The sequence below is a fragment of the Dermacentor silvarum genome, unplaced genomic scaffold (genome assembly GCF_013339745.2).
Source record: "Dermacentor silvarum isolate Dsil-2018 unplaced genomic scaffold, BIME_Dsil_1.4 Seq524, whole genome shotgun sequence".
NCBI classification, from domain to species: domain Eukaryota; kingdom Metazoa; phylum Arthropoda; class Arachnida; order Ixodida; family Ixodidae; genus Dermacentor; species Dermacentor silvarum.
In genome coordinates this window covers 1-12675 of record NW_023606376.1, presented here as the reverse complement: position 1 = coordinate 12675, position 12675 = coordinate 1, and the positions used below count along the sequence as shown (strand labels likewise).

Sequence of the window (12675 nt, the reverse complement as noted above, 5' to 3'; positions counted from 1 at the left end):
AAACTAATGTTAGATCTGGAGTTGTGCCCCTCGCGAGACCAGTTCCTATACGCGTGGGGGAGTCGGGTTCGGTGATGAAAGTTAAATCGGTTTCTTGAATATCCTGCCATAGCATTTTGCCTGTGGCTCTTGTGTATCCGTATCCCCATGCGCTGTGTGGGGCATTAAAGTCTCCTCCGATGACGAGGGAGTTGGGTACAGCTATTACTACTGCCTTCTTAAAGAGAGAAAGGAAGCGTTGCCGTATGTGCGCAGGATTCCTATACAAATTTAGGATAAACGTGCTCGGAAGTTTTTTTTTTCGTCTAGGGGGAAGCTCTACGAGTAAGTGCTCGATTTCTGTGATCTGGGTGTCGTGGCGGATTGCTACGAATCCCTTCCTTACCAGGGTGGTTAGTGTTCTATTATCCCCAGTCGTGGGGTCGATCGCCTTATATCCCGATAGCTTAGCTAAACCGCGCGTTTCCTGCAGAATTAGAACATCTGGTTTAGTTTTGCTCCTAAGGTGTTGTTGCAGTACTGCTCGCTTTCCCTCATAGCTCCTACAATTCCACTGCCAAATAAATAAAACTTTTTTTCCTGTGCTTCCCTATTTTGACTTGGGTATTAAGTCTTTTTCCTGTACGTCCCTATTCTGATTTGGCTATGGAGGAGGGAGGGGGATGGAAGGAGGCAGGTCTCATCACATTAGTTGGGACAGCCACTGTTGTGCCCTGCGGTAATTGTGAATTGCCCACGGTGCTGATCGCCAGGGTGTTGGCTGGAGGCGCCGGAGATGCCCTATAGGGTTGAGACTGGCTACGTTAGCCTCGAGTTTATCTAGACTATTCATGATCATGGAGCTGCAAGCGAGAGGTTGTTGGTTTCCTCAGCCTGTTCTTTAACTGCCTTCTGTATTTCGTACGATGTTTGATTCAGGTTTGAATTTTGCGTCGCTGTTTTGTCACTAGATGCCTGAGCTTTTCTTTTCAGTGGCGGAGGGGTGCTGTCCTCTTCCATTCGATTATCTGGGATTTCCTCGGGTCTCTCCAAGCCCGCGGAACGTGTCTGACTGGCAGTTCTTTCAGTACAGCTTTTAAGGCTTTGAATTTTTCTAATGAGTTGCGATATGAATTCTCTAAGCTCAGCGTTTTCTTTTTTTATCTCGGCAATTTCATTGACATTATGTGCAGTCTCCCCCGAAGACCCGGCGCGCGTCCCTTTAACCGCGTCTGACCAGCTCACCGCGAGTGGCGGATCGCCTCGATGCCCGTTGCCGCCCCTTGGTCTGCACCGGGATCCGGAGCGGGATGGAGTCAGGCCTCCTCTCAGGTTCGCTCCGGTAGACTGGGGGGGGGGGGGGGGGGGGGGGGGGGGCAACCTCTTGGCGTCGTGCGGCACCCAGATCGGGATCTGGACCCAGGCGTTGCCCTCCTCCTGGATCTGGACCTCCCGCGATTGGTCAGCCCGGTGGTGTGGAGATGCCGCTCCTGCTGTTGCTGCTGCATTTGTCGGAGCCATTGGCGTTGCTTGGCGATGTAGGGTTTTTTTGAACTTGGCCTAACAGGCTTTGTCGGCCGTGGGATAATCCATGACGCATAGCTGACATCTTGGCTAAAACTTGCGGTCCTGACTTGCGCTGGGGGTTCCACAGCCCGCACATAGTTTGTCCTTTGGCCTTGGGCACACTTCGCTCCTGTGTCCAAGTCTGTTGCACTATTTGCAAAAGTCCATTTGCTTTCGGTATAGAGAACATCGCGTGAGCACTCCTTTGTATAGGACGTATGACGGAACTCAGTAGCCGTCGAAAAGGACTATCACCATCGTGGTGTTTCCGAGACGTTGAGCTGCGGTAGCCGTAGAATTTTTGGGTGTGATAACTGCCGCGATGATATCTCGCGGGGTTTCTTCCAAGGGGACTCCTGTGATTACTCCTTTGGCGGTAATTTCCGGTGCCGTCTCGTAAGCTCCCGCCTCATACACCTTGTCATTGGCCTTGATGTTCTTGATCCGTTGGTATTTGTCTGCATGCTCTTGATTTGGGGTGCTGACGACCAAGATGTTCTCGAAGTTATTCGGGCAGATCGTGTCCATATCTCTTTCTTCATAACGGATCGCGGCTGCCTCGTACACAGCTTTGTCTAGCTCCGTTAAGCTTAGCTGGGATATCTGAAGTCCTCCTCTTGGCCAGATGACTATCTTGTAGTCTCCTGTCGGCAGTGTTGGCATTCTGCTGGCCCTGTTTATCTTGGATATAAGTTGTGCGCAATGCCTTCTTGGCGTTCGGTTAGGGCTAGGGCTAGCACGGATATGCTGCCTCCCCTCCCTTGCACGTTTTCTGTATCTAATTTCTTTCCATCAGTTGTCTACGTCGCCCTCCCGCGGGTGACTTCCTCATCCTGCTCATCATTCATCGTTGACGATTATTGCCTCTTGGGTGCGAGCGCCGAGACCTGGGTATCCTGAGGCGGCTCGAGGCAGCTCGAAACAATGGCGGGAATAGCAGGCAGCAGGTGCGAGGTGGTTTTCGGCCGTAAAATTTCCTAAAACGGTCACCCACCTCAGAATTTGGTATCTTCGGGTTGCCGGCGACGAGATGAATCCAAAGGTGTATAATTCTGGGTGGCGCTTGACTGTTGTTGCTGCGAAATCGTTTGATGAGCATCGAAGCATTTACTGAAGCTATGGTCTTCTGCTACTTCTGCCGCTCATGCATTGTTTCCGGGGGATATTTTCCGATCGCGATTCGTTCGACAACTTTCGCTTGCGTGGCAATTGTCGAGGATCCCTTTGCAGTGGTAGGGTGCCGCTGGTGGCCAAATGCAACTTAATTCTTCGCGTACAATAAGCATGCAGTAGATTGTGTGAAGGCATGTTTCACTTTCGTGTTCTACCGAATCCTATGAAAGAGATATCAACCATACTTTTTTTTTCTTTTTAATGGCCTTACTTCCACTAGAAGATATGTTAATTTGTGAAAAGCACACCCCTTCCAGGATCGCTTACAAAGTACAGCTGTGTCTTGACAAGCTATATAAAGTGTGTTCTTTTATTACTGCGAACACTTCTAAAAACCTGCAAAATTTACTCCCATTACGTACCTAAAGATGAAATATCGGCCCACATAGACGTCATTTGCAAGAAAAGAAAACAACGAATCTATTCACAATTTAAACTGATTAAATCAATTAACTTTCGAGTAACCAACTTCACGGCACACGTTTATATTAAAATGTTGAAGAGAATCGCCTGAAATGTCTAGTTCCATGGTTCTAAATTTTAGATTGGTTATGTAGACCGGAATAACTGGCGTCAAGTTCTTAGTTCAATTTACCTGATTACGCATGAAGCGCCGCGAAACACGGCTCCGGATGCAACCCCTACGTGGCGTAAAAGGTTGACGTAATAAAGAAACTGCTGTAGCGCCCATCCCTCTTGCCACGATCTGATGCTAATTGTAGCTTTGTGCAACACCCAGTCCAACGCGAAGTCACTTCAGCAGCAGGGGCGAGACAAACCGTTTTATAGCGCGGCATTTTCAGCTCTATTTTACGACGCCCGACTAAGTCACAGAGCGGTTGCACTGCGAGCTCCACCTCGCGGTGCTACTTGCGTAATTAGGTACATTGAACGAATAATTTGTCACTAGTAATTTGAATCTATATACATGACCATCTTGAATCGTAGATTTATTTATTCATTGATTTATTATTTATTGCAGATACCTACAGTGCCCGAATTGGCCATTATTGTAAGGGCGGGTTTATTACAAACATAAATCTCAAAAATAGGACGCCGCAAAAAACAGCATCAAGTCACTTATAGTACTAAAATACAATCATCGTGAACACAGAACGAGACTTTTACGCCAATTATATTCAACTTTGCAGCAGAAACATGTACCGTAAAGTTTGTTTATGAAATGTAATTATTGTTTCAGTTTAATTAGTAAATTTATGGTTTTAGTTGCGAAGCATCTTATGCTCGGGACTATGTCCCTGCCTCCACCGTGCGGCGTCCACACCCGCACTGCGCGTGCGCATCCTCCTCCCCTTCCTCTCCTTGCCTCATCTCCTCTCCTGTCGACATTCCTCCTCTCCTGTACGACCCTACCCTCCTCTCCGGATTGCGCAACGAATGGCAACACCTGCGGCTCCGCGCGCGATAATGCGAAGCAGCTTAGGTTAGAGGAGCGACGGTAGGCGCTGCATACTCCGCCGGGGGGCGCCACTGTAGTTTGCGGTATAATGACGCGCGCCCGCTCCGCTCCTCTCATTCTCCTCCCGCAACGCCGCGATGAGTGCCACGGACAGCGCCAGCGTCAACGCCAGTGTCAGCGCCGTGGACAGCGCCGCGGAGAAGAGGGCTCGAGCCGCTGCCACGAAATGGCAGCGGTGACAGGCCGATCCCGAACTTCGGGCTGGCGAAGCCGTTAGCTACGTACCTCAACCTAACGGAAACGCCGAACTGAAAACTAATGGGAACTTGAGTCGACCCGATGGCTGCTTCGCATACTACTCGGGGTTCCCCTACGGGAAGATGGTGTAATTTTTTTTTTTTGGTTTCGGTTTTTCTTGCAAATGATGTTTGCCTGGGCAGCTAATTCACCGGTAATTGTGTAATTCGGGTAAGTTTCTTTAGTTTTTTGAACCCTTTGAGCCCTGGTTCAAATTTTGAAAATTTAGAACTGTTATAGTAGCCCTCGAAGCACGACGTGTAACTGAACGCGCACGGGATAGAAACTCTGCGAAATGGACAACTTACCAATAGCACTGATGAACTACTGCTGAAATAGATCAAGTTATTCGGCACTTACACTAACGCCATGACAACACACCAACCTTGAAGATTAGGAAGATGTAATCTCCGTTGAAGAGAACATTTCTTCATGAAAACAAAACGTATTAACTCGCCGAATTTCATCAAACAAACAGCAAAACTACGAAACTGTTTTTATATAGAGCAATGCACCGCAAAGTAACTTCAGTACAGAAACGATGTCTTGCTTCTATACACATACAATTCTACTTAACACAATTGCGTACAGTCTCAGACGCTTTTTACTTTCAAAACAGTCCAAATAGCAGAAGTCCAGGACACTTAAAGAAAAAAAAAACAGAACAAAAAAAAACGCATCAGATCACAGACGGAACGTTGCAAACACCTACAGGTTTTTCCTTGAGTAAGCTTGAATGTAGAAGACCACAAACCACACGAAGAATAGTATCGCCTGCGCCACCTCGAGCCACACAAAGAGGCCCACGTAGTTTCCCTTGGCGAACACCATGCCGACGGCGTGCGCCAGCAGGATGACAAACTGCGAGATCTGCATCATGGTCATGTATTTCTTCCACCAGAGCAGGCGCTTGTAGGCTGGACCAAGCGCCGCGAGGAAGTAGTACGTGTACATGAACACGTGCACAAACGTGTTCATGCACGTGATGAACATTTCGTGCGACTGGGCGCCGTAGCTCACGTTCAGCCACATGTTCCAGGTGACGATCACGTGGTGCACTACGTGCAGCGCGCTGACCTGGTGGTTATTCTTGCGCAGCACAAATAACACGGTATCGCCGAGCTCGCAGATCTTGAGCATGTAAAGCCACCAGGACAAGCGCACAATCTCGAGGCCCTCTGGGGAGTCGGTGTTGTCGAGGCCCTGTAGGAAGGTGTAGCCCAGGTCCCAGTACGCGAGCTTCACGAAACGGCACACGAAGAAGGCGCTGAGGAGTGTGGCCGCCAGGTTGTAGACGAGGATGCAGGCCTTCAGTTCGAAGGGCTTGCGGCTGGACATCCAGCGGGGACCGGCCACCTTGACAAAGTACACGTACGCGGCCGTAATCACGATGACCGGCAGCGGATTGCCGGTCAGTGGCCAACCTACGGTCCGGTGGTCGCGCTTCGGCAGCCACACGCCGCTGTCATCGTCACCAATGAACTTCGTAGACGAAGTCATTTCGGGTGACATCGCGCGTAGTCCACGTCGAGGGAGAAATAATCTGGTTCCGGCAAGCGGAGTTCCTCCTGCAAGGTCACAAAAGCATAGTGCTCACTAGTGAGGTGGCCTGTTGTGCACTACAGAGCTTCATCACGAAGCGATCGAAGAACGACGCGTTCGGTATAGTGTCACGTCGAAACACAGGTGGCTTTTCTTGGCTCTATAGCTCCGGCTATCGTGGCGGCAGAAATCAGCTTGATAGAAGCGAGAGCATATATAACCACTGCAGCACGTGGTCTCTACTTCTATAAGCCGTTCGAGTGCCGGAAGAACAAGAAGAAGCTCAAGAACATGATACCTCTGATTTTTACTCCGGACAGCGCGTCTCGCTTTCTTCAAGGGCGCGCACGTGGCTATCAGAGGCTCGATCGTGTCGGCATTCTGCTAGTTCTGCGCAAGGCTTCATTTAGCGTAGCGGGCGGAAGCGCGAGGGCTCGTGACAGGGGAGGAATTAACCCCGTATTCGCAAACTAACCTCAGCATTATCGTTGTGTGTCTTTTTTTTGGCTCCTAACTGCATTTCAAGAACAGACCTTAACGTCAACCCTATTTAAGTTCACGAAAAGAGAGCCTGATTAAGGTAGGATCCGAGGCACCTTGAACGGCGCTTTATCTAATCCAACTAGGCGGCGTGTTACGACGACAGCTCCAGCGAGTTAAATGATTTTAACGCGACAGCGTTAAGGGCCCCGTGTCGCAGAAAATCTGGCGTTGGGGCCGGCTTCGGCGTAAGCATCGGCGGCCGTGGCATATCCGTGGCGGACAAATTCATCCCGAACCACCCCTACCACACAGGCGCTTCGCGGGGCGCAAGGAATTATGAACAAAAATTGAATTTCTCAAAGTAAAATACGTCAGAAAAATTGTAAAGTATGACCTAACGTTAGCCTACAGACATGATAGCGTCATATTGCAATTTTAATGTAGGAGAAAAAAGACTGATAAGTTGCCAGGGATCTTTGAATGCTATCGCATTCCACTCTTAAAGGCGAAGCTTAAGCGTCCACTGTTTTTGATGGTGCGCGGCTCAAGCAAGCAACGCTCACGCAACAATTTTGTCAACCATGCGGAATGAGTCATTGACAACGAAGCGTAAACTTTTGCGCAGCCATTTTAGCGGGACCTTAGGGATTACCAGAATCCCGTGGAGGTACACAATAATCAAGACTTCTTAGCAAGGTACGGTTTGTCAAAGGCTGATGTGCTCGAGCTACTGTCGATGTTGCCGCTGCACCAAAATACGGACGGACGTGGTTGCCTTGTGGCGCCGCTGTTGCAACTGATCGTCTTTACGGGAAGAGGTTCTTTGACCTAGGAGACCTGGTTCTTGTGTCACAGCCAACTCTTTCCTGTGTTGTCAGGCAGGTGTCAACTATGCTTACTGGAACTTGGTTGCGTGCGCTTGTCAAGTTCCCCGGCACGGAGAAAATGCATTTAAGTTGTGCACCACTTTCATACCAAGGCGAAGTTTCCCATGCACGCTGACTGGTTGCTTTGATTACACCCACAGGTGCATCATAAGCCCAGGTGAAGGCAAGAGGATGTATTCCGAACAGGACGGAATATTTCTCCTTCAATGTGCACGTAAGTGAAAAAATGTACACATCCTTCAGATTGAGCGTAGAAAAACCGGGAAAAAAGAAAAAAACCCACACCTATTCGGCGCAAGGAAGCACTCCTTCAACAAAACTGAGTTGCCGGAAAGAAGAGTGGCGGATTGGGCGAGCTTTTACAGCATGATGTTGCCTGGTTTTAGTGTAACTCTGGCCGGTAAGGGGGAGGGGGGGGGGGGGGCGAGCACGGCAGCAGCAGCGCGTGATTTAGCCTTTGTAGCTGCCCGGACGGGCGCGTGCGGCTGCCGGAACCGCCCGAAGATTCCTGGTAGGTGGTGACGCCCAAGGCCACCCGGAGTACGACGCCCCCCCCCCCCCCCCCCCCCCTTACCGTCCCCCCGGAGCGTTGCGCGCGACTGAAGACGGAGCGCTTCCTACCCGCTTCCATTCTTTGCGTGTGCGAGGTTGAGCCGCGATGACGGCTCACTCTCGCAAGCTTTCGCTCGAACATACAGTACAGCGCGCGGCGACGATTTTATCGCCGTTGGACTTTATAGGGAATCAGACGGCGACGGCGGAAATGCGGCTGAAGTGTCCATGTAATTCCTATCGCAATAAAAAAGAGGCAGAAATAAGAATGTCTCAGTCTCTGCCGTTGCTGCTTTTTTTTTTTTTTTTTGCTATTTGCTCAACCAGAGTTGCGCTAAATACTTGTGTCTCCTTTTTGCCACGTTTACTCAACCAGACTCGCGCTAAGGACAACATCCTGACCGACAACCGTACGGCCAATACGGTAACGCGTTGCCGTAGATACCGCTGCCGCGCTTGCCCAGACTGCATTTGCCGAACGGTAGTGCTTATCATAGGTTTGCATAGTTACCATACATCTGCCTCTACTAACAATTGTAAAAAAAGAAGACACAGCAGGAAATACAAGGAATATCCGCCACTTCACGGGTGGATTAAATTCCGAGCTGCATGCTGCTCAATTGCTGCTTCACTATCATTTTCTCTCAATTTTCGTCCGATAGAAAATTATATTCATATATGAACATTCAAATACAAGATTTAAAAGCAACTTGACCACTGTTGTAATAGGGATATCGCTATTCAGTCTTTATATAAACGATTTGAAAAATCACATGCAGATAAAAACAGCACTTGGAACAAATTAATTTATGTTGTCATTTAGGTTCAAGATACGCCGAGGTGTCGCGTAGCTGGGGCGTTGTGAAGCTCTTTTAGAACGGTTGAATGGAGATGTTTATAAATGACTAGCAGGAGATCACAGAGAGCTTTCCGGGTGAAGATTACGATGGCACCGCTTACACCATCGCGGAGCACGAATAAGCGTCGAGTATCATCAGCAGGAGAGTATTCACAACGGTCGATGAGTGCTTTGATGGAAGCGTAACGAAGTTGCTGGTCGGCGATATGTAGCAGCGGCGATACGGAGACAAGGCAAGGAGCACTGCCAATTTTAGAGGGGTCACAGTCGTTAGCGGGGTAACGGGACAAACTGTCAGCGTCTCGGTGCCCGCGGCCAGACTTGTAAGTTGAAAACTTTTGGAGCCTCAGACCCCATCAACCGAGCCGGCGCCTAAGGAATTTATTAATTTTATTTATCTATTTATTTCGCATACTTTCCTGGTCCGAAGGCATTACAGAAAGGAATGGTAAGTAAAAAAGAACAGTACATAATTACACAATAATAGGTCTTACAATATAACAGAAAGTACAGTAGTCTTGAAATTGTCGACGTCAGACATGGCAGCGATGGTGGAAGAAAGGTTGTTCCGGTCGGAATGAAAGCCAGCTGAGAGCATGACGGTCAGTGACTGCGGTGAAAGGACGAGAGTAGAGTTAGGGTTTGGACTTCGCAACCACCCAAACAGCAAGGCATGTGCGTTCCGTAATGGATAGTTGCGCTCTCATGGTTATAGGAGGCGGATTGCATAAGCAATAACGCGATCTTGACCACGTTGACGCTGAGCTAGGACAGCGCCTACGCCATGACCGCTGTTATCTGTATGCAATTATGTAGGGACATCAGGCACGAAGTAGGCGAGGATCGATGGTGAGGTCATAAGGGTGACGAGACAAATATGGCAGCAGCTTCTGAGGTACCCCACAAGAATTGTACACTTTTCATCAAAAGATTAGGTGGGTGTCAAGCAATTACCGCAAAAAATTATTTTAAAAAAACGACGGAAGTACGACCATAGCAATAAAAAACTTCGAACGTCTTTGCCTGTCTTCGGAACAGGAAGCCTCGGACAGCCCAATTTTTGTCGCGATCACGCTGTACTACGGAAGCATCGAGGAGATGGCCCAGGATAGTAATTGGGTGGAGGCCAAAACAAAATTTTGAGGAGTTAAGTTGCAGCTTCGCCTTCCCAAAAACATCAAGTATAGCTTGCTCAAGTCTCTGGCTCAAGGTGAGTGTCAAACGTTGGCGATAAGAAGATGACGTCATCGAGGCAGCATTGATGTGTAGACAATTTCCATTTTTTGCAGGCTAACATTCGATTCGGCCTGAACCGAAGACGTTTTAATTACATTGTACAGTATGCAGTCATCTGCATATAGCCTGACTGGAACTGTACGATCTCGAGCTAGGTCATTTATAAAAACAAAGAACAAAAGCGGTCCCAAGACACTTCCTTGGGTAACACCGGAAATAACAGAACACATGTTTATTTCTTAGTCACCCAATTGGGAAAACTGTTCCCGACCATGAAGGTAACAACAAAACCACTGGGTAATTGAAGGGCTTCTGAAGATAGTGTCGATATTTAGCTGTAATTTCTAATGCGACACGTCGTCGAATGATTTAGCGAGATCTGAGCTTATGATATCAGATAATGGGATGTCGTCAGTTTCATTCGTCATCCTGCCGCTGTTTGCTTTTTTCTCTATAGCATTATGCAGATGCTTCAATCCGTGCCTGAGAACTTATTTCAGTGTCGGACACTGCAGTGTGTACCTTCAAACTGCTCAAAAACAGCGTTGACGCATATGTACCCACAGAGCATGCATATACATTAAACTCTAACACACAGATGCGAGTGTACCGCATTGGAGAGGCAACAAAAGTAATTAAGCTAAATATGAGCCGTAGAGATACCAGCGCTTCCATATTTTTATAGTGAAAGCGAAGTTTTGAGATGTCACACTTAATCACCAAGCGAAGTAACCCACCGTTAGGCGACGAAGCCTTCGCGAGATGCCGAGGCTTACTTACTTGATGAAGTCTCACGTTTGCTAATGTGTTCAGCGTCTTCTTAAGATGTGCTTAGTAGAGAGTACCAGACCGCTAGTTGCCTTGCTGCGAGCAGGCTCCCCGGAGGACTGAACAGGGCTCTTGACGCAAATCGAGTACCTTTGCTTGCCAAAGAGATGGCTTCACGTGATATGTTTAATGACGCAAAACACTCGGTAGTGTCGCATAATCAGCTCGGCTTGCATACAGGTAAATCGTGCGTCTGCTTAAAGTCACAGGCTGCGATAGAGGGGAGAAAGTGCTTCTTAATTCACTTTGAAATGACTTTCTCGCTGCCCGCGAGAAGACTTTGACGTCTTGTCCATAGTAATGAGGCGGAACGCAGCGCATACAGCAGGAAAAAATGCCTTGTTCCTTGCACGTGGCGGTGAAAGTGGCGTGGCGGTTTTGAGCAATCTTTCGCAATGAAATTTACCTCACGTCGTATGATCCGGAATCACTTATGAAGGGACTTAGCGAGGGTAAGTGGAAACGTTAGCTTGAGACAAAATATATCTGTTCACTGCATGTGCGATGCGCAAGTGTTTAGTTCTGGCAGCAGCTGAAGGAATCTGGACCATATCTAAAGCACTTAGTAAAACAAAACAAAAAAAATTATTGTGGCGATTACTGCAAGCAGACATTTTTTTTTCTTTTTAGCCACTCAAAGTTGTCATTTATTTTTAAGAAATTACAAAGATACAGTGAGACATATCTTTGTAACCTTGTAACAGCCTCAAAGAAAGCACTTACCGCAACAATTTTCCATAAACAGCAATTTCTAGATTGTTTCAAGCGATGAAAGCTTGCATAAAAATTTACCACCTACGTAAAACACTCCTAAGGAAGTCATTTCGGAGGTAAATTTCACGGACTGACGCTTTGCCACAGTCATATGCGAAAACGTTACAGTTTTTTTCCCTGCTTGGAAGACACGGTCAGTTGCGGTTTGTAGAATTAGCACATCTGCTTTGTGTGGAATTACAGATCCGTAAAAAACGAAGTTCTTCAAAATCTTTCTTGTGCTTTTAGGCTTTCATAAGCTTGCATAAGGAGTTGATGGTCTTAAAAATAGTTTGCTGGCCGAAGCCATGAGAAATGTTTTTTTCCGGAATATAGGATACGTTTCACCGAAAATAATAGTGTAAAGAGAAGTTTCAAAGCTAACTCTAAAAAAACTGTCTGGCCATGTTTTCCTCACAATTTGCGCTGTACCCTTTAGATTGTACAGTTATATAACGGTTACAAAGAAACCATACGACATATATTATTACGCTATTCTTTTTCCGGTTCCCATACCGGATATTTCCCGGAAGACTTGGAGCCTAAAGAGAGTGTAGGGTTTTCATGGCTTTCATGGTTTTCATGTGGTTGGGTTTTCATGGCAAGACCTTGTTCGCGGATGTGCAAATGAGGATCTTCAATTCACGCTAATTGGTTTAAGAGCTAAGATGTGTTTATTGAGTGTTGAGATGACTGGGGCCGGCACATGCACGCATATATGTATGTATACAAGGTGTTGCCAACTATCATGCACCAAGACCTTAAAGCATGCAAATGCCACGTCGCTGGACAGAGCCAAGTTAATGTTTGTTGCCGTCGCTCGGATATACTCAAAATACTTTCGCATTCCGCCTAATTAGATAATTAGACTCAATTATTTAAGCAACTTCTCAAATATTATAATTACATGAAAAGTGTGAATGTGAAAATTGTGAAAATGAGAAATTGCGAAAAAATCAGAAACTCTCGATACAGCTATTTGCCGCTCAATACGCGCTACATAAAAGTTATTTCCCGAGCCTGAAAGAAAGCCGCGGATGCATACAAAATTGCCGCGCGACTGGCCGATCGGGGCATTTTGAAAGTAACTCGAGAAATGT

At 47.5% G+C, this 12675-nt stretch overlaps 1 protein-coding gene across 1 annotated transcript; it reads right to left on the bottom strand.

The window, feature by feature from the left end:
- Window positions 1–5044: 5044 nt before the first annotated feature.
- On the bottom strand, window positions 5045–10921 carry LOC119435204 (elongation of very long chain fatty acids protein AAEL008004). The gene is made up of 2 exons (XM_037702121.2): window positions 10732–10921; window positions 5045–6003 (listed from the first exon to the last, which is right to left on the bottom strand). The coding sequence occupies exon 2, from the start codon at window positions 5945–5947 to the stop codon at window positions 5144–5146; it is 804 nt and encodes a 267-aa protein (XP_037558049.1). The 5' UTR covers window positions 5948–6003; window positions 10732–10921; the 3' UTR covers window positions 5045–5143.
- Window positions 10922–12675: the final 1754 nt, after the last annotated feature.

What these genes read in the sequence shown, in the direction of transcription:
- LOC119435204 (XM_037702121.2), bottom strand. Translation starts at nt 5,947, where the DNA reads ATGTCACCCGAAATGACTTCGTCTACGAAGTTCATTGGTGACGATGAC.